General features: G+C 33.4%; 1 protein-coding gene across 3 annotated transcripts in view; it reads right to left on the minus strand.

Moving 5' to 3' along the window:
- Positions 1 to 134: 134 nt before the first annotated feature.
- Positions 135 to 20,273, minus strand: part of LOC145331677 (uncharacterized) — a 39,810-nt gene continuing 19,671 nt past the window's right edge. The window contains exons 28-49 of one of the 3 annotated variants that reach the window (XR_013883827.1): positions 19,231 to 19,321; positions 17,383 to 17,489; positions 16,912 to 17,026; positions 16,476 to 16,540; positions 15,737 to 15,846; positions 15,225 to 15,336; positions 14,256 to 14,345; positions 12,581 to 12,680; positions 12,047 to 12,141; positions 11,727 to 11,771; positions 9,730 to 9,791; positions 9,405 to 9,499; positions 8,342 to 8,661; positions 7,606 to 7,696; positions 6,893 to 6,962; positions 6,424 to 6,535; positions 5,266 to 5,363; positions 4,719 to 4,872; positions 4,187 to 4,304; positions 2,284 to 2,414; positions 1,721 to 1,981; positions 135 to 1,426 (exon numbers count right to left, since the gene is read on the minus strand). Coding sequence is in view for 1 of the 3 variants with exons in the window: in XM_080176464.1 (XP_080032590.1) it covers positions 1,954 to 1,981; positions 2,284 to 2,414; positions 4,187 to 4,304; positions 4,719 to 4,872; positions 5,266 to 5,363; positions 6,424 to 6,535; positions 6,893 to 6,962; positions 7,606 to 7,696; positions 8,342 to 8,661; positions 9,405 to 9,499; positions 9,730 to 9,791; positions 11,727 to 11,771; positions 12,047 to 12,141; positions 12,581 to 12,680; positions 14,256 to 14,345; positions 15,225 to 15,336; positions 15,737 to 15,846; positions 16,476 to 16,540; positions 16,912 to 17,026; positions 17,383 to 17,489; positions 19,231 to 19,321 (2,209 nt within the window). In the remaining 2 variants the exon portion in view is untranslated. Of the gene's footprint in view, positions 1,982 to 2,283; positions 2,415 to 4,186; positions 4,305 to 4,718; positions 4,873 to 5,265; positions 5,364 to 6,423; positions 6,536 to 6,892; positions 6,963 to 7,605; positions 7,697 to 8,341; positions 8,662 to 9,404; positions 9,500 to 9,729; positions 9,792 to 11,726; positions 11,772 to 12,046; positions 12,142 to 12,580; positions 12,681 to 14,255; positions 14,346 to 15,224; positions 15,337 to 15,736; positions 15,847 to 16,475; positions 16,541 to 16,911; positions 17,027 to 17,382; positions 17,490 to 19,230; positions 19,322 to 20,273 lie in introns of all 3 variants that reach the window. The other 2 variants (XR_013883828.1, XM_080176464.1) reach the window with 2 other exon arrangements.

The raw sequence follows: 20,273 nt of genomic DNA on the forward strand, positions 1-20,273 counted from the left end.
TATTGCAAAATAGACTATCTAATGATAATACAACGCAGTATTAAGAAATAATTAGAAGATTTTTGGCTTTTATCCACTTTTTCATTTTTCATAACTTAACATTCTCATTACTTAGCCATCTTTATTCCTAAAAATTCTGAAAATAAAAACAGAAATAAATAGTACACTATGGTTTTACATTTTAATTTACTCAAATAAATAAAATATAAATAAACGATTACATGTTTTTTCCAAAGTTAAATGGTTATGAGTTTACTACATATATGTTTCAATTAAAATTGGTGTACATTCCCAATGATTATGAAGAAAATTACTCCTTCTGTACATTAAGATTATTGGTTCAAATGTTTGGGCACTACTAATGAAAACTCAACAAAAGTAGCCAGAGTTATTGAGCTAACGAATAAGATGCCGTGTTTATAAAACATTGGTTACTACCTAGTGTAATTTACAGTCTAATGTCCTCTGCCTTTCTACAAAAAAAAATACCCTTAAATTAAAAATAGGAAAAATTAAGATCGAAAATAAACGTAGAGGTAGGAAACTTATGAACTTTTAACTGTAACTTTTCAAACTTTTCTCTAATGCAATAGCACAAAAAGGTATAATAAAACTAATATCAAAGAATTATCAGGGAGGAAGTAGGTTGTGCTAAAATTCCGTTAAAAGTGTGAGTTTTATGGCAAGAAAACAGTAGAAGAACGATGATATTTACTAAATATTTTTCACTAATATTTTTGTCTATAGGTAGTTCTTTTCAGTGAATGTTATCTTTCTACTACAATTTTTAAGCCTTTAAACTCACAACTTTACGGAATTTTAGCACAACTTACCTCCCCCTTTTTAAAGGGGTAGTGGAGCCTGGAGAAATTAGGGGTTGTCACACCCCCTAAATTGTATTTTTGCACGACTCTGCTTGTATTAACAAATTACAAGTTGTATAACAAACTAATATACTTAAAAGATTTGTTTTTATATTTAATTTACTAATTACAGAACACATAAGAGTTACAAAACTTTTACAGTTATAAAAAAAAATATTTAAATAAATTACCTAAATAAAACCAAATGTAAGTAGGTAGCAAATAGAAAACCTAATATTTTTTTTAATCATTCTTCTACTTATTTGGAAATACTCCTTCAATAGGTATATTTTAAAAACAAAAATGCTTTTCTTTATATATTTTGTTTCTTTAAAAAATTCTTATATAAAAACTGTTTTCAAAAAAACCTATTGTTTTCAAAATCTATTGAGTTATTGTTCCAAAATCGCTTAAGCACAACATCTAAAAATTAATTTTATGACAATTAAAGTTACATAAGTACCTAATGATTCAATCTATAAGTACCTATATTTCTGTTAATTTGTTAGATTTTGAAGATTATTTTCCAGAAAGGAAAATCATTATTAAATATACTAATATAACTTGAATTTGGTTAGGCGCTTTCACATCAAGTGCCCTGATTAGCACTGATATAAGCCCCCTTTTCCTCCTTTTAAAAAAAAATTTAAAAAAAGGGAGGGAAGGGGTGGTAGTTTGTTTATTACTTTCAACATAGGCACACAAAAAATTATATTATTACACATATTTACAGTTTGTTACTTTCATAACCTTGGTTGTCCGTTGCAAAAGGTTAGATAAGAAAAATTGGGTACATGGTAACCCTACAGGGTTAACCCCCCCCCCCCCCCACAGGGCTTAGGCATATGCGAAAGTACCATTTAGTAAGATATATTAGGTATAATTAAAATAAACTTTTACAGAGATTATTGCTAGAATAAACAAAAATTTGGCAAGTTTAAATTAACCTACGTCCTACATCGTTCTATTTTCATGATTGATTTCAGCTTAGTGTCTTCATATTTTCTGAATGTAATTCTTTTTTGATTTCTTGGTATTTTTGTGATGATCATTTGAGCAGGTAATTCTTCATAAGGAATGTTGGCTTCACTTACAGAGGTGGTTTACTCTTACATTTTCTAAACATAAATGATTTGGTAAATATCAGAAACACGGGATCACATTTCTTACAAACAATTCTAGGTGAAAATTTCCCCTCAACGCACTTCAATCTCCCCCCCCCCCCCTCTTTTATACCAACTTTCCTTTAGTTACAGCAAAAACCAGTTTTACGCCAATTAAATTGCTAAATTACGGCCACTGGGTTAATTTAATAACTTGATTTTTTAATTAGGGTTTCAAACTGGCACATCTGCCTTTCCCCCCTCTTTATATCTCTTTACCGTCATTTGATTATCATAAATCAGCCTAAAAAACTTACTTAATAAAAGCATCCAGTTGAGACTGCAGGATGCCAGGTTTCTGGCACTCCCTGATGAACCCTGCCATGTCCTTGGGGTATTTGTAGGTTCCAAGATTAGTTGCAGGTAAACCAACATGAGCATATATACCCTGAAAATAGGAATTGTTAGGTAAAAAGCAAGGTCTTTTATAAGTATAGCTCTAAAAAAAATTTGGAGGCCCAATTATTATCTGGAACACTCTTATTGAATGAAGAAGCCTTTAATTTCATTCCTTGAATGATACCTTAGTAATTTACAATATTATGTACTGGTGGATTCCCCCCTAGCATCTAGTTGCTCTAGATTTTAAGGAGGGGTTATGTGCCCGAAAGTTATAGCGGCCCTAGCATCTAGGGACTCTATACTCAAAGAGTTGGGGAAGGACAAAATAGTCTAAAACCAAGCAAAAGTAAGTAAAATAGCTTTAAACCTATGTAAAGATTCCCTAAAATTGAAACTCAATTGGTACAGTGCAGTGGTCATTAAATACTTAAGCTAAAGACAAAAAAAACCTTACTACTTTGTAGAATAGGATACAAACATGATCAAATCATCATTGTTAAGTTGCAGAAACGTACTGTAAAAATATAAAAATGTGTTGTAGGAGGAGGGAATTGCAAATATAAAATATCTACCTACATAAATAGATACATGGATTTTATGACAGGGGAACAATTTTCGTCATTTTAGGTTACTTATATGGTCATTACTTATTGGTCAGTTCGTTTACCAATTGGAGGGGAGGTAAAGGGGTGGAAGGTGAGAATCGTTATTATAGGCAGCTACAAGTTTCACTAGATGTTAGATCCAAGTAATAATAAAATCCTTTCCTACATTCAACAAGTCGACATTTGATTTTACAAAACAAATATTTTAACCAATTTGATCTTTAACAACACTTTATGATGAAATAAAAGCACTACTTGAATTTAGTTAGGTAAATGCTAAATTATCAAATTGCAAAAACCATTTATACAATTTTAGAATCCTAACAATTGCATTAATTTTGCACATTGGCAATCTAAATAGTACATGTAATATATTTTATGAATTTTTGCCGATAATTTCAATAAAACAAATATTTAAAAACAGGAAAGGTTTTTATTTTTATATAGTCTAAAAATGAAATACAATTAAAGTATATAATTGCTAAGTCAGCTAATAAACAAAAACATGAAGAGATGTAGAGAACCAAGTTATAGAGTAGCTTTGCGATTTAAATTTAGAGAAAAATTTCTTGGAAAACGAGTACATTTGCAACTTATACAGAATTCCTTAACTTTTTCCTATCAAATTACTCAAAAGTAATGAGTTAGAAAATTCCGTTTGACTGACAACCACTTAAGAATAATAGTTATTTCTCGTATCGTATTATAAACGGCTTTCCGCGGATATAGAATGTACAATTATAATATTAAAACTAGTTTTTTTAGCCCCGTGGCGCCGAAGGCACCGGCTAAAAAAACTAGTTTTAATCTTATGATTGTACATTTCTATATTCGTAGAAAACTGGATATAATACGATGCTAGACATAGTTTTTTCGTATTCATGAGAACCGGTTCCTATCCACCGGATTCAAATGAATACGAGAAAAAGAAATACCAATAAAACTTGGACACAGTCAAGGTTTTTTTAAAATTTAATGCTAAAAGCCGCAGATTTGCAACCCAAAAAGAAGTCCTAATAATACGGTATTCATAACATTTTACTACTATTAACAAAAGCCGCCCTATTTTAATTTGAAAAATGTCAGCACTTTTAGTTTTTACACACCCTTTAAGGTTTAGCTTAGCTATATCGAAGAATAACACTAAAAACTAAAAAGAACCTTTGACACAGATAGACAGACATACATCCTGTTACTTTCATATAAGGCTTACCTGGTATTTAATTTGTCCAGGGGTGAATATCCTCTTGGCATAAATATTAACTTTATTATTGTGCCTCTTCTCAATATGAGTAATTCCTTCAAACAGCTTGTGGTCTTTCACCCAGATTCTAAATATAAATGTGCGTGTGTGAATAGAGATAATATAGAGACACACTCCCTAAATCAGCCAATAGGAAAAAGAGTGGAGAAAGAACCCTATTAGTTAGAAAGAGTACTTATATTTTAGTGAGAAAAGGCAGTAGTTTTTTTTAGTTTTTTCATTTCTTTTGCATGATGAGTCAGCTATAAAAAGTCGCATTACTTAGGATAAAGCATTAAAAAATTTGGGATAAGATGAACTATCTAGATATATTATGTCTATTTGTGTGTGTCTGTTGCATAAGAATATTGCTAACTGCTGAACCATTATGGTTCTTCTTTGGAGTTAATAATATAAACGTTCAGCTGTTTGGCAGCTGAACGTTCATGTCTTTAAATTTGATAGTTGTTTACAAATAATCAGTTCCTATCTAGTTAATTACCTTGAAATATCTAAAAATGCATGTTGATCCATCTTTGATAGCTTGACAATGACAGTGGTAGAATCATAAACCTTGACTATCTCGCCAACAGTGGAAGCATCACCAAGAGTCAGCGGCAAGTCATTGTCAGCTTCATTAACGCTATCATCAGCGCCTATTAAAAAGACACTTGGCGTGTATGTATTCCGCATATTGTGTTACCAAAATAAAGCTTCCTTAAATTGGTTAGAAGAGGTATTCTCAGGGATATTATAGAATAAGACAATGAACGATATTTCAGTTATCACATCAATGAAGATAAACAAAATTACCAGTTAATTTAAATTTTCGGAAAAAAGGTCAGATGTTACAGGTCTTTGATTGGTTGGTTCTAAAACAGCTGTGTCCAACCTTTCAACCAATAATATAAATCTGCGGAAGGAGAAATTTGGAAATGTTTACTTTAGATGCCTATCAATAACGACCATTCGTTGGCTAAGAAACTAGTGGTACGTCAATTAAAGACGCTTTTTCAACATGATCTAATAATCTATTCTTTTAATTTCACCTGAATCTATGTTTTTGACAGCTTGATTGATAAGAGCTTTCCACTTGATGATGGCATCGTTCCAGGCACCAGAGCTCAATTGTTCCGAAGGGTTTGGCTCCTGATAATTGTTTTATATACTCATTTAAATGATCGAGAACTTACTATGGCCTACTTCTGATATAAAAAACTAACAAGGAGGCTGTCTGTCTGAAAGTTTGCAACATAAGATCTCGCTAACCGCTGAGCCGACGTGGTTCTGTTTTACAGTAAGGCTTCTCTTAGGTTTAGGGAAGGTTTTAAACTATTTCTAAGGAGGGTATCACAACCTTCTCTAGACAAAGCGCTCATAGAAAAAAAATTACTCTGTCCAAAAATATAGATTTATTTTTCTATTAAAAATTGAGATTACTTAGATACTATAAGCGCATCCGCTAGTTGTCTTGGATAATAAAGCAGCGTGTTTCTGTGTTATGCCTAAGAACTCTAGAATAATAGGACCAAAGAGTCTTATCTTTGAAAGAAGCAACCAAACATATCTTGAACAGGATTTAGGCTATTTTAGGGGTAAAACTCAATCCTATTTTGTACTGCAATATCATTAAACCTAAATAACCGCATTAAAGTAAATAAAACAACTGTTACTACTTTGTTTGTTACTAGTGCTTCTCCCCTAGCCTCTAGGGGCTTTGCGAGAGTTCGAGTTCAATACCCCATGTGGTAATTCGAATTTCTCAGTCGCAATTTGTTCAAGCAACTTCCCCTTGGTTGTGTAAGAAGGGTGATAATTGGGTAGTTTGGATACTCAATAGTCAAGTACATAATATCAGTGCAACCCTTACCCAAGCTCCTCTGTTGAGAGCGTCATTCATTACAGTGACTTAATTTGGGACACCTGCCATACTCGGCAAGGGTGAGGTAATAAAGAGTAGGTCCCTTGAGACAGCAGGTCAAGTACTTGTACTTAAGCGTGGACCTTGAGCTGGCCCCGGTGCTAGCATACAAGTGTCTTGTCATACTCCATGACTACTTAGGTCCAAACACTAAGAAACTATGGCTACATACACACACACACCAAAGCTACTAAAATACATACGTCCGTCTGTCCGTCCGTCCGTCCGTCATGCTACATAGATATCATCCTCGCCAAGACGAGGTAGTTTAATCTAAAGAGCATATTCCTGAATTTTCGGAAGACTGTTTGGTTTCTTAATTCTCAATTCTTGATATTTTGCATAGCTTGCCATGGATTTCTTTAGAGCCTCCAACTCTAGGAATCTGGTATTTATTTCTAAAATAGAAGCATAGATAAAAAAAAACTCATGTTGTCTTTCAATTCACTTGTTCATTTTTAAACTAAGATTAAAAGTGAAAGGACGACTTAAGGTACACTAACACCCCCCCCCCCCCCCCCACCCTTATAAAAATAACAGGATGTCGGTCCGTTTGAAGCTTAAGATCTCGCAAACCACTGGTCCTCTTTTGGCTATCCTTTACTGCAAACTTTCTTATAGGCCAATTTGTTTTCGTCTACTTCTTTTTAAAACTAAAGAATCGACTTACACCCACCCCCCTTCCCCTCCATCAAGTCCTACAAGGCGCCTCTAGAGGCATATCCGCTGGTTGTTGCAATAAAACATTTGTTTACCATTTAGAGTTCCAGCGCTAGGCTTCTTTACACCATCTTTCTCTTTCTCTGTTTCATCTAGAGGCTTGTCCTATAATTAAATGAATTGTACAGAGGGTGCTTTCCCCGCAAAGAGCCTGATGAGCACTGATGACCCCCATCCCCTATTTTTAAATTGAATTGAAAATAAATTGATAGAGGTAGTTTTTACTCTATGCCTAGCCCCTACTGGAGATCCTTAATCCTGTGGCGCCACCTAGACCCAAATATAACCCAACCTAGCCTAAAATAATAACACACTCGATAAACTACTCCCCTCCCATCTTTTTTAAAATCTATTTTAAAAATAAAGAGAGGGAGTTATTAATAAGATATTTTGTATGAAAGTTCCATGAAATGACTATAAATACCAGGCAGTAAGTATAGTATCTGTATACATTTTTAGCTCTATATCTAAACTTTGAAGTGTTTTGCAGCCATTCTTGCAAAAGGTTGAATATTTGAGCATAAGAAAAATGCGCTAAAACCATTTTTAGATGTTGACACCTAAGTTTTGAATTTTAGATCTTACTGTTTTTTTTTTTAATAAAAACTGAAATATTTTGTTGTTGTTATATTAATTGCATTAAAAACCGAAGAAAATAAGCCATTAATCATTAAATTCTGATAACTATAAGTGGGGTAAAATTGCTTTCAAAAAAGTTCTTATAAAAAAAACACACTGTAGTTGTTACCTTAAAAATGTTGACATATTCATTAATACTCTGACCAGCCTTGCGAGAAGCTTCCATTTTAGCCAAGTGAGCTTTTACTGCCTCTTGAACACTAAACATTATATAAATTAAAATAAATAACTTTTGTACCCAATTGTCCTAATAATCAGTATGGCAAAAATTAAGAGGGCAGGATAATTACCTATAGCAGCATTATAGTTACTTATCGCATCCTATTATACACAGCTTTTTGCAGATATCAAAATGAAAAATTTTATGATTAAAACCAGTTTTGTTAACCCCGAAGAGCCAATCGCTGAGAACCAGTTATAATCCACCGAATGTTAATCGGTTTGAAATCCACACTGGAAAAGAATCTCCATTCAAAATTTTGTTTAAAATATCATATTTTTAATAAACACGAAGACTATCTAGTAATAATTACAAAGTTGCTACACTTTTCCAAAGTATTCCAAACTGTATTATAATTGTACATTCTACATCCGCGGAAATCAGTTTATAATACGATGAAAGAAATAACTATTAGAAGCGATACTCAGACATACTGAAAAATCATGTACAGCATCGTATTACAGACAATTTTCCACGATTAATAAAATAAAAATAATAAGATCAAAATCAGTTTTGTTAATCTTGGCCTTCGGTCCCTCGAGGGTTAACAATACTCGTTTTAATTCTATTTTTATATCCGCGGACAGCTGCCTATAATACGAAGCGATAAATAACTATTCAATACCTTGCAGGAGCCCGTTCATCTACAACAGGTCTAGGTGGCTGGGGGCGAACTTGTTGCCGTGGCTGGAAAGGAGGTCTAGTGCCTGGAGGTGGTGGACCCCCTCCAGCGAATCTGACAAACGGTTGTGGCATCCGACTAAATGGGGGTCTGCCAAGACCCCAAGAGGAGTGGACAAGCATGCCAGGACGCTGTCCCAGCATTCCAGCTGGGGGGAATGGGGGAAATGGCAGAGGTACACCCTCCATGAAAGGAGGATGTGGGTAATTATGGGGTGGTGGAGGTTCATTTGTTGTAGGGGGAGCTCTTCCAAAAAGGGGCTCCTAAACAGACGAATTTTCGGGTAAAGTCCCTTTCGTGGCAACTCTACTTAAGGGGCATTTCATTGTATTTTTCAAAGTACCTTTCTCCTATTTCCAGACCCTGTGGGGGGCTCTAACCCTGTGGGGCAATCACCTAACCCAATATAACCTAACCTAACCTAAAATAACCTATATAAAGCCATTTTGAAAATACGACGAATCGCCCCTTAAGTGGAGTTGCCACGAAAGAACCTATTCCCAAAATTTATTAGCAAACAATTTATAGTGGTTATTATACTTTTTTTTCTAAGTGAAATACTACTGGAACATAGTTTTCTTAAAATCAAAATTTTAAATTACTTTTAAGCAAAACATATTTTTTAATATTTCGAAATATACATGTTAACAAGTTTCTCTTTTATTTTAATTTTAAACAAGGAAGACAACGTCCAGTAATAGAAACGCACAACAAAACATGGATGGACTAGCGGACAAAGTAATTTTAAAGCAGAAAAAAAGAGATTACCTATACAAAACACCAAAGTCATGAAACATTTTAAAAAGTTTTTTTGTCTTTAAAAACAATAAGACTGAAAGAAATAAAGCATACAATAAATGCGCACAAGTCCATGAATTCTTCACTGAAAATTTCATCCTAAATAGCAGCCGAGAAAATAAAAATTCCTTAAATCATATCGACTAAATGACGGACAGACAGACAAAGTGAATTACAGATTAGCTTCGCTGCTTAAAAATTATTTTACCTCTGTCGGCTGAGGTGCTATTTGTGGGTCTGGTGTGAAGATTAGAGGAATAGGATATATAGACAGTTGGATCTTTCTTTGGTAGGCTGAGGTACCTAATAATAGAAAGATAGATTAATTGGGGTATTTTTTAAGCTAGGATATCAAAATATGAGATTTTTATTTAACTTTGACTTTTTTAGATAAAAAAAAATTGTTAAACAGTTTAAACACTACCTTTGAAACAACTAATTAATAATTCAATAAAAGTACCCAAAGTTTAAGCTAGCAAGAGAACGTCCCTAAAAAAACTTTGAGAATCAGTGTAATTTACCATCTTTTGTACCTGAGACATGTTTATCCTGTTCTAGCTGGGTAATCTGATCCTCACAGGACTCCACCACTTGTCTTAAAAAACAAAAACAAAGATTTAATCCATGTTTCACTAAAAAATGTTATTTAATCCAATGGCTAATCGTGCTTTTAAAAGTAGTAAGGTTTTTCGTGTTGGTCAGTTAAGATAAAGAACTATGCTAGCTTTCCATTTTAGAAAAGCTTCAAGAAGCTCCAATGATGATTTTAGGCAATGTCATTTCAATAATTAGGGTAGTGCGTTGTTATTCCGGTCAATTTTTTGCTTCAACTTAAAAAAAAACATACTTCCCAAAAACTTTTTCCGGTTTTTAAGAGTGCAAATGAACGATATGGCAATAAGGAAGAAGCCTGTCTTGGTCCCATTAAGATCTCGCAACTAGAAGTCGGTCAAAAATCGGTTTAAAGGGCGGCGGTTGGCCTATACCGGAATAACCCCACCGATGGGGTTATTTCGGTCGGTTGACTTTGGGGGGGTGAAACACCCCCTTAAAATATTTTTTTTAACATTTTAAACTATGTAGAAAGCTGAGGTCATTAGCTTTCTAATGGTACTAGTCGCATGCAGATCAGACAATTTTTTGACCACATTTTCCCCATTCGAAAAAAGTCGGTCAAATCGCAAAAAAAACATAAATTTTTTTCATGCAAACTTTAAAAAAAAAAATCATACTTTTTATTATTTGATTAGGTTTTTTTAAGCTTTATACATAAATTAGAGGCAATTTCTGATTTGCAGGTCTTGGAATTTCTTGAAAAAAGTGATTTTTCCCAAAAAATTTTTAATTTTAAAAATCCTGCAGTTTTGACAGCAGTTTTTGATACATTTTTTCTTGTCTCAAATTGGCTAGGATTGACCTACAAGGGTGGTTAAGGTGTCTAAAGATGCAAAATTACATGCCTGACAATTAACTCGAAATGATATGGGGTCTAACTCTAATATTTCAACACATTTTATGCAACAAGAATTTTGAAAATACAAAATCTTGAATATGTACTCTAAATCTTGGAGATAGAACCAATATCCTGGGGAGTTTTTGTTAGGACATGCAAAGAGCTTTCTATAGACACCTTAAACACCTTTCTAGCTTAATCCTAGCCGATTTGACATAAAAAATCCAAACCGCGCAAAAATCACGAACACCCTCTTATGCGAAAAAGATGCAAGGGTTTCATATGGAATTTTAAATCTTCTAGCGGTCTTTCTAATAGACATACCCCTTCTTACATGAGCCAATGCAGCTGATACATCTTCAGGCAAATATTCAAGGCGTTCCTTTGGGTGATATACTCTTCCCATTACTATAAAAATGTGTCTGAAAAATTTTAAATGTCTTAACAAATTGAAAAGCTTAGGCAACAAAACATGACATAATACAAGCAGTAAAATGATTAGTAATGTACATCACACAACAGGCAAGGCAATGATTAAAGCTTAGGTCATGCATTTAGGTTGTTTATGCTTCCAGATCACCTAAATAAAACATTAGGGTATTATACAGTTATAAATACAGTAATAAAAAAAAGTAAAAAAAGTGACCGGAATATCCCCATTTTGTTTAGACGAAAAAAATTATGAAAAAATCAAGTTGGAACAACGCCTCCAATTGCAAACGATAAATGAAGGCCATATCTTTCATTTACAAAAACCCTGAGGTCGCTAGGACTTACCATTGTTTCACAATTTTAGGTTGAACATGGCCTATTTTGAAATTTTTTTTTTGCAAATTTTTGCAACTTTTTGAGGGCAAAAAAATCATAGAAAATTTGCTAAAAAAATAAATGAAAGTATAGGCAATAAACTACAACTTTGCTTTTCTGAAGATCTCTCGCAAACGTTTAGAACACCGTTAAAAAACGGTTTTAAAAAAGTTGGTCGATTGACCGGAATTGTACCCCCCGACCGCATTAACCCCGCACTACCCTAGTCTTAGGACAGTTTTGGGCTTTATTTTTATTGAAATGGATTACCTGAAAACGTCGACTTTGTTTTGAGTGATGGTATCAGAAGGAACACTGTTATAACATCATATTAAAAGTCAACATTATACGACTATAATATGAAATGGCTGAACGTACATGTTATGCCGTTACATTGTTATAAGCAGCATAATAATAATCAAAAAAAGGCAAGATCCAATGATGAACAGGTAAAGCTTTTTTTAAGGCGCATTTATGTGTGCTGCGAGATAATGGTGCATCATTGTGTAATGGCTATTCCAGATTATTTGTAGGCCTTCTGAACTGCACCAAATCCAGATTTTTTACTAAGTTATTTAAATATGATTTTCCTAGGAGCCACAAAGTTAGGGATCCCTTTCCATAGAGCTGTGATTTGCCAAGCTACTGGCAATGAACTATCCACTTCTACTGCATGGAACATAACCTAAATAGAGAATAGATAGATAAACAAAATATTCTATATAGATAGATAGATTTGCCAAGCTGCTGGCAATGTACTATCCACTTCTACTGCATGGAACATAACTTAAATAAGGGATAGATAGATAGATTTGCCAAGCTACTGGCAATGAACTATCCACTTTTACTGCATGGAACATAGAGGATGGATAGATAGATAGATGTGCCAAGCTACTGACAATGAACTATCCACTTCTACTGCATGGAACATAATCTAAATAGAGAATAGATAGATAGATTTGCCATGCTACTGGCAATGTATTATCTACTTCTACTGCATGGAACATATCCTAAATAGAGGATAGATAGATAGATGTGCCAAGATAGACAAATACTAAGATAGATATGTATTTATCTATTTATCTTATAAATTTGAAATTAAATAGAGATAGAAAATGAATTACCTCGTCATTGACATCAACAAAGTTGTTGATAGAAACAGGATAATCAGAGGCCTTGGAAGTTTTACTCACATACAGATCATAATTGTCAAACAAGCCATAACTAAAACAAAAAAAGTAACAGGATTTCTATGATTCTGTCTGTCTGTTGCATAGGATCTTGGTAACCGCTGAACCAATATGGTTCTCCTTTACAAAGTAGATTCTCATAGGCCCTGGGAAGGTCTATAACTTTTATTGAGTGGGTAACACCACCCAATAAAAGAAACTGCCCCTAGAAAAAAATTTAGCCCCTACCCCCAATTTTTTAAAACTAAGTTAAAACTGTGTGGTCGATTAGCCACTAGTCCTTAAATATATCAATAGGTTTATATCCGTAGATCATATACAATAATCCAAAATGTACTGTACAATTTAATATTTAAAATTAGTTGTAATTTAATTGGCTAAAATTTAACAAAATTAACACCTACAATCATCTCAATTAGGCGTTTTATGTAAAGGGGGGGGGGGGGTTAATGCAACCATCTCGTATAAGTGATTAAATGGCACTTCGAATTATTAGCTTCATTATACTAAGTAGCTAATTTCCTAGGATACATTTTATGGTACTACCTCTTTGGAACAAATAATAATTTAAAGTGATACCTAGTAAGGGGGGGGGGGGGTTTAATGCAACCATCTCGTAATCAATGATTAAATGGCACTTAGAATTCGAATTTCTATCTAAAATTTTTCATGGGTAATCCTTGGCAGGTCTATTTTCCCTAAATCGAACAAAAAGTTGGAAAAGTAACGGCTGGCGGCTCAGCCGTTTAGCCGTTTTTTTGCCTATTTTCAGGGCAAATTCATCATTAATTACATAGGAATCAACTTTTTAAAACATATTTTTGGTTTAATTCATGTTAAATGATAGCAATAACCAATTTTAAAATTTCTAGTACCAACAGCTGCCATCTAGAACCGTTTGATAAGATTTTTGAGTGAGAAAAAGTATTATGTGAAGATAGGTTTCGTGACTTTTTTGCTTTTAAGATAGTAATAAAATGGCAAAACAGCTGAGCCGCCAGCCGTTACTTTTCCAACTTTTTGTTCGATTTAGGGAAAATAGACCTACCAAGGATTATTCATGAAAAATTTCTGATCGAAATTCGAATTCTAAGTGCCATTTAATCATTGATTACGAGATGGTTGCATTAACCCCCCCCCCCCCCCTTACTAGGTATCAATTTAAATTATTATTTGTTCCAAAGAGGTAGTACCATAAAATGTATCCTAGGAAATTAGCTACTTAGTATAATGAAGCTTCATATACTAATCTAGATTAATCAAACTTTGTGGAATAATCCCATTTAAAATCAAAACGGTTGAAACCAGGGTTAAAAACAATATAAAATTGATAAATTATACATCCTCAATGATGATAAACAGGATAACCAATTCTGTAGATAGAAATTATTGGTTGAAAAGTTTGGACAATCCAACTAGTTTAAACAATCTAATCAAAATTAAATAAAGCATCAATGTCGCGCATCTGACATATCAAAGCAGTAGGGACCAAACGTTTTAGTTTTGACGCGATGTTGAACAGAGATTCGGACCAATCATCTCCCCGACGAGGAGCGGATGCGCTACGTGTTGAGCCATGGTCGCGAGTAACTAATGAAATGTAGCTTACCCTTCAGTGTTGATAGAAGTTTTAAAATGGATGATGCCAAAATTTTCATTTAGTATGCATGCAACAGCTCCTTTACCATTATCCAAAATTCTGTGCAAAAACATACTTTTTAACAAGGATGACAACATCCATAAAAGCGAAGCACTGAAACGGTAGGACAAACGGACATTAACACTTGTATATGTCAGAACTGAATAATCATAATATAAATGTATAAGAGTCAAAGCAAAATTGTAAGTATATTTGTTGAAAAACTGCTTGATTCAGGATAATGATTATGGACATACTTACATTTTTAGGACTTGATTATAGAGTTGCTTCGCTTATTACATTATACTTTGTTGTCCCAGGAATCAATATACCAAAAATCAGATCCATCGGATGATTAGATCACATAAAAATTTGTTGTTAAAAAAACAAAAAATCAACATGTTTAAAATAGACGTACGGACATTTTGGTGATGATTATAGAGTTGCTTTGCTTTCTAAATCGTACCTAATTACTAATGGAATCACCATGCAAAATTTGAAATCGATAGGACAATTCTAACATGCCTTAATTAACGAAAAAAGCTAGGTATCGGTAACGGACGGATGTACGGACGAACGGACTAACCCTAAATATAGAAAAGCCTCGCTTTTAAAAATAAATAATGTTTCATTCCAGTAAGACTTCGAAACAGATAAATATCCGCTTGGTTAGATCTGGTTCTGTCATACAAAAAAAAATCATGTATCGTATCGCATTACAGATAAATTTTCATTTTACTATATGCGGAAAGCTGTTTAGAAGAAAAATTTCATATAAAAGTAAATTACTAGGTAATAAGAAAAATTCTAAAATAATTCTGATTTTTGACTAGGAGACATTTATTAGATGCAAAATAGTGAGTTTTTCTTCAAGTTATTTTATGGCATATCATATGATATAAAAAGCCTTTATAAATAGCATATAAAAAAGTATTATTCCTTGCAGTTGGAGGCAGGACTGGGGGTTCCTCCAGGTCTGGAGTTGGTCCATCTGGCAACATGTCTCCGCCAGGTAACATAGGAGGAGGAGGTTTGCTTACGTCTTCCACACCTAAGAATTATTGTTAAAATCTTATGTTAAAATAATCTTATCTCTTGAATTTAAAAACATTTAAATTTTTTTAGAACATGCATTTTTTAAATTCATTGTTTCGAGCGAAGATTTATTTATCTAGATTGGTAATTGGACAAAGAATTATATTATAGACTTTCGGCTCTTTAAAAAATAATTTATTGAAAAGTAGAAAGATTTCCAGTTTGGAACAAAACAATGAAAACCTAGCAAAAGTACCCAAGGTTTCGAGCCAACAAATAAGGTAACATGGTTACAAAACTTTGGGTAATATTGTAATTTACAGTCTAATATCATCTCCCTCCCTAAGATGGCAAGTTCTTTCCTTTACAGATTAAAAATATCTTTTCCTATCTGACTAACAAACAAACAAACTCACCATAAGCAAGTTTGAGAGGTGCCTGCCTGATACTCTGTCCAGAATCCAGGTTTGTCATTAATCTGTTGAGCATGCTCTGTGTTGGCTTCAGCAGGTTGTCTGCCAGGTGTCTGCACCACAAGGAGCAAATTTTACATTTTTGTACAATGCAACAAATAAAAAATCTTAAAATAGATCAAAAAATACCTAACTGAGAAATTATATTTTAGGTTTATCATGCTACTCCTAATTTAATTCTAAAATTGGTAAAAATACTCAGGTAAATAAAATTAAGTGCCATTAGAACACCAAGCAAATGAGGAGCAAGGTGGTTGGGAAACAAAATATCTAAGAGAAAAGAAACCCTTGGAATTCAACTAGAAAACTTCAAAAAGAAATTACCTTCAACAAAGCAAATTAGTTAAATTCTTACTTTTTTTTACAAAGATGTAAAGTAATTTAATTTTGATTTTTAAATTGTTTTCCTACTAAATTATATTATTTCATATAAAACTAAAAGGGACTGTGCACGAAAAAGAGTAAGTGAAGTTAAGCACTTTTCAGCATTGTTGTTAATTATTTTTGTGAGAGGGCATATCAATGACAAAATGTTTAGCATTAGTTGCTGCTGTAAAGTGCTTAAAATCACTCTAAATCGCTTTTGAGGGCTTTTAACAATGAGTTACTACAAAAAGAAACTTTTGCTGGTATGGAGTAGTTTGATATCAAATAATTTTAAATGTAAATATTTGCTCATTGCCTTGGAGTTTGAATAGTTGAATGTTTGATCTTGTTAGCTATGTAAAGCACTCCTTTCTGTCGTGTCTGAAATTAAAAAGCATTAATAATATTGTATTAGATTTTTTTAAATGGAACAAAAAATCAGATTACGATGAACCAGATACACTATTTCTGACCAGTGAATCATTGAAATCTTTATTTTAGGAAGAGATAAGACAATGGCCGATAAATTTACGTACATTTCCAATGATGATACAAAATATTACAACTTCTGTAGATTAAAAAAATAGTGGTTAAAACGTCCTCAATGTTGTCAAGTCAACGAATAAAAAAACGTTATTTTAAATTTTGGGGACTAGTTTAATGAACAGCCCAATGTCCCATCCCACCCTGGTTTTGGAGAAGCTTTAAATTATGTAGATAATAAACTATTCTATAAAACTTTATTATTTTACCTGATCAATCCTAGGAACAGCCGTAAAGGACAACGTGCATCCAACCTGGGACAACGTGGCGGCCATTTGCGCGGGAAAAGCGTCCAAGCAAAATGCCGCGTATTCTGTGAGTGATCTGATAACCATAGGTACAGAAACTTATTTTTTATATATTTTTTTTTGGTAAAACGCAAATATTTTAAGTTAAGTTAAGAAAAAACTAAAGGGGGGGGGGGGAGGAGTATGAAATATTTTGCAGCAGAGAAAAAAATAATTCTTGTGCAGACTTTACACCCATGGAGATATCATGATCTCAATTTTCATATCATAATTAATAGTTCAGAAAAGGAAAAATTGCGCCTTAAAAGAAGCTTAAAGTACACTGTTAAAAAGGTCAGATTAATGTAACATACCAGCAGACATTAGGTAAGTTTAATAATAAAAACTAAATTTTTGGTTTAAAGAAACATTATAAAAAAAAAGTTTTCACTCCTGTCAGAAACATAGAACTCGAGTATGCCCCCAGTTGGGGTGTGGTCACCAATCTTGGAACAGGAGATCATCACCCGGCCCTGGTACACAGTCTTATCCAACACACCCTGCGTAATAAATACACAATTAGTTGGAACATTTTGAAAAAAAATATTAAATGGACCTGCAAGATAATTTACAATCTTATTTTTGTTTTTGAAACAATTTAAAAACACAAAAATTACATGTGAAATTAAATCACTTGTATATTCTTAAACGACATTAATTCTACAATTACATATTTTTTTGTTGGGGTACAACATTCTTTTTAGTATTGCTTCATAACCGATTAATATCCGCTGGATTAAAACCGGTTCTCAGTCAAACAGAAAAATCGTGTACTGACAACTTTCCACAAATAGTGAAATAAAAATCATATAATTTAATAGTTAGCCCGGGCCTTCAGCCCCACTGGGTTACAAAAACTAGATTTATTCTTGATTTTTTCATTTCAATATCCACGGAAAGCTGTCTATAATACGATGTTATAAATTATTGCACCCAATTTCACACCCAAGTAACTAAAACCTTGGTAGACTACTACCAAACTTTCCTGAAAATTGTATAAAAATCCGTCCAGCTATTAAATAGAAATTTCGGGTAAAGCCCCTTTCGTGGCAACGCTCCTTAAGGGGCAAATCTTCGTTTTTTTCACAGTAGCTTTTCTCCTATTTCTAGCAACTGCGGGGCCAATTGCCTAACCCTGTGGGGCAATCACCTAACCCAATATAACCTAATCCAACCTATAAAACGCCATATTAAAAATACGACGAATCGCCCCTTACGGAGCGTTGCCACGAAAGAGACTATTCCCGAAATTTCTACTTTGTATACCAGAATTAATAAATTGTATAGTTTGATTAATAACACAAAAATGAACAAGAATCACAGTAATTCATCAAATAGATGTACTATACAAAAAGCTACAATAAATAAATATTAAGTACAAGTTAAAAAAAAGTGTCCAAACATCTGATAGTTATGTTCTTTTCTGTAAAAGCCTAAGTACAATTCTTTTTCAATGATGTCCACAAGGGGGAGGGGGGGGGGGTTAAGGGGACTCCCCCCACCAAATAAATGAAAAAAAAATTAGTTGGGGATAAATAACTTAAATTTTTGTTTTTTCACCCCCACCCTAAAGAGTATTTTTCACACCCCCCCCCCCCCCCCCCACCTCCTTAACTAGATTAATACTACTAGTCCGATTTCTTATCCCTAAGTTTCCCTGAGATATTAATGTTCTAATAGGTGTTAACGGACAGACAAACAGACAAACCTTAATTATAAAAAAGCTACGCTTCTAAAATCCTGGAAAATCCTCCTACACATACAAAACACTGTTCAATCAAAATATTAGTATTAGTGAAAATTAAAACCCAAATATGGTAATCAAAATTAAATATTCTGTATTTGATATTTATATAATCTAATGAGAACATAGGATCTATCTAATTATTAATATTAGGAATAGCTTCCAAGAACTTAATTCTGTTAATATTTTTACTAGAAAATAGTTAAATAATACTTGCCTTTGAAATACCCTAGGAAAAAAAAGATTATATTTGATCCTTAAAGCTTTTTACAAAAAAAATAATAAGATTAAGATTTTTGATGACTTAAATATTTGAGGAAGATCAAAAATATTTCAAAAAAAGAAAAGCCAATGAATTACCCCTCTCTCTTTCTCTTTTCAATACTAAAATGCGGAGAGTCGATTTTCTGCCCGCCCCCCCCCCCCCCCCACCAATCTCTCAAGTGTCCATTGAGGCCTCTAGGCGCGTAGCCACTAGAATAAATATAAAATATTACCTTAGCAGTTGATGTACTTGAAAGATCAACCTCAATTTTGTTCACTTGATCTCTAAACTGGGTTATCTTATCGGAGGAAAGAGAGCTCATCCTGATATATTACAAGTCATTCTGTTTAGAGTAAAACACTAGAGGAAAGGGTTTAATAACTGTATCCCCCCATCGTATTGTGCTAACTTTCTATTGGGTCATTGAAAATCAACCAATGGTGTCGCTTATATTAACACAGCCAAGTAGCAGAAAATATCTTAAAAGCAGACGAATGGGGAAAGGAGGTAGTTGTCTGTATTTATTTCTATACTATAGATCTGTTAGTGTAGGTATTGAAATAATGGATATAGAATATGTGGATATTAAGTGAGATTTTCACATACCCTAATAAAAGGTTTCATTCTCTGGATAATACAACGATACCACCCTCCATCCACCCACCCTTTAACTTTGCCCCACACCCTCCATTTACCATGGAGGAAAGTATTGACCAATATCTGATTAAATTGACGATAAAATTCCCTTATCTCAACATCCACGTTTTCTATATACAATACTTACATTGTTGGGTTTTAAGAACCTAATTTTGTAATTCAATAATACAAAGTAGAACGATGTTTGTTTGTCTATCTGTCTGTCTGTCTAGCTTCTCATAGGTCCCGGGAAGGTTTATTAATATTTTTTGGAGGGTGGGACACCCCTAACCCCCCCAATTTTTTTTTTAATTTTCTTTAAAATCTAAACACGAAAAACTAGTTTGATAAAACCTCTTGGGGCGAAGCCGCTAGTTCAATGATAAATTAAGTGGTTTTTAAATTTTGATTACCTACCACCGTAATTTACAGTCCAATGTCCCCTCCCTCCCTGCGACCCAAGCCGATTTTAAATCGATGTGACAATTCTTTCAAGCATGAATTAACAATTAGAGCTATTCCATTATCGTAAAGAAAGTTTAACTTAAATGTAAAAAAGCTTCGCTTTAAAATAAATCCAGTTTTATGCTAAGCTTTTGGATTTCTATAATATCTCCATCCTTTCAGCCAATGATCAAT

The sequence above is a fragment of the Acartia tonsa genome, chromosome 11 (assembly GCF_053477335.1).
Source record: "Acartia tonsa isolate MP-2025a chromosome 11, ASM5347733v1, whole genome shotgun sequence".
In the NCBI taxonomy this organism is placed as follows: Eukaryota; Metazoa; Arthropoda; class Copepoda; order Calanoida; family Acartiidae; genus Acartia; species Acartia tonsa.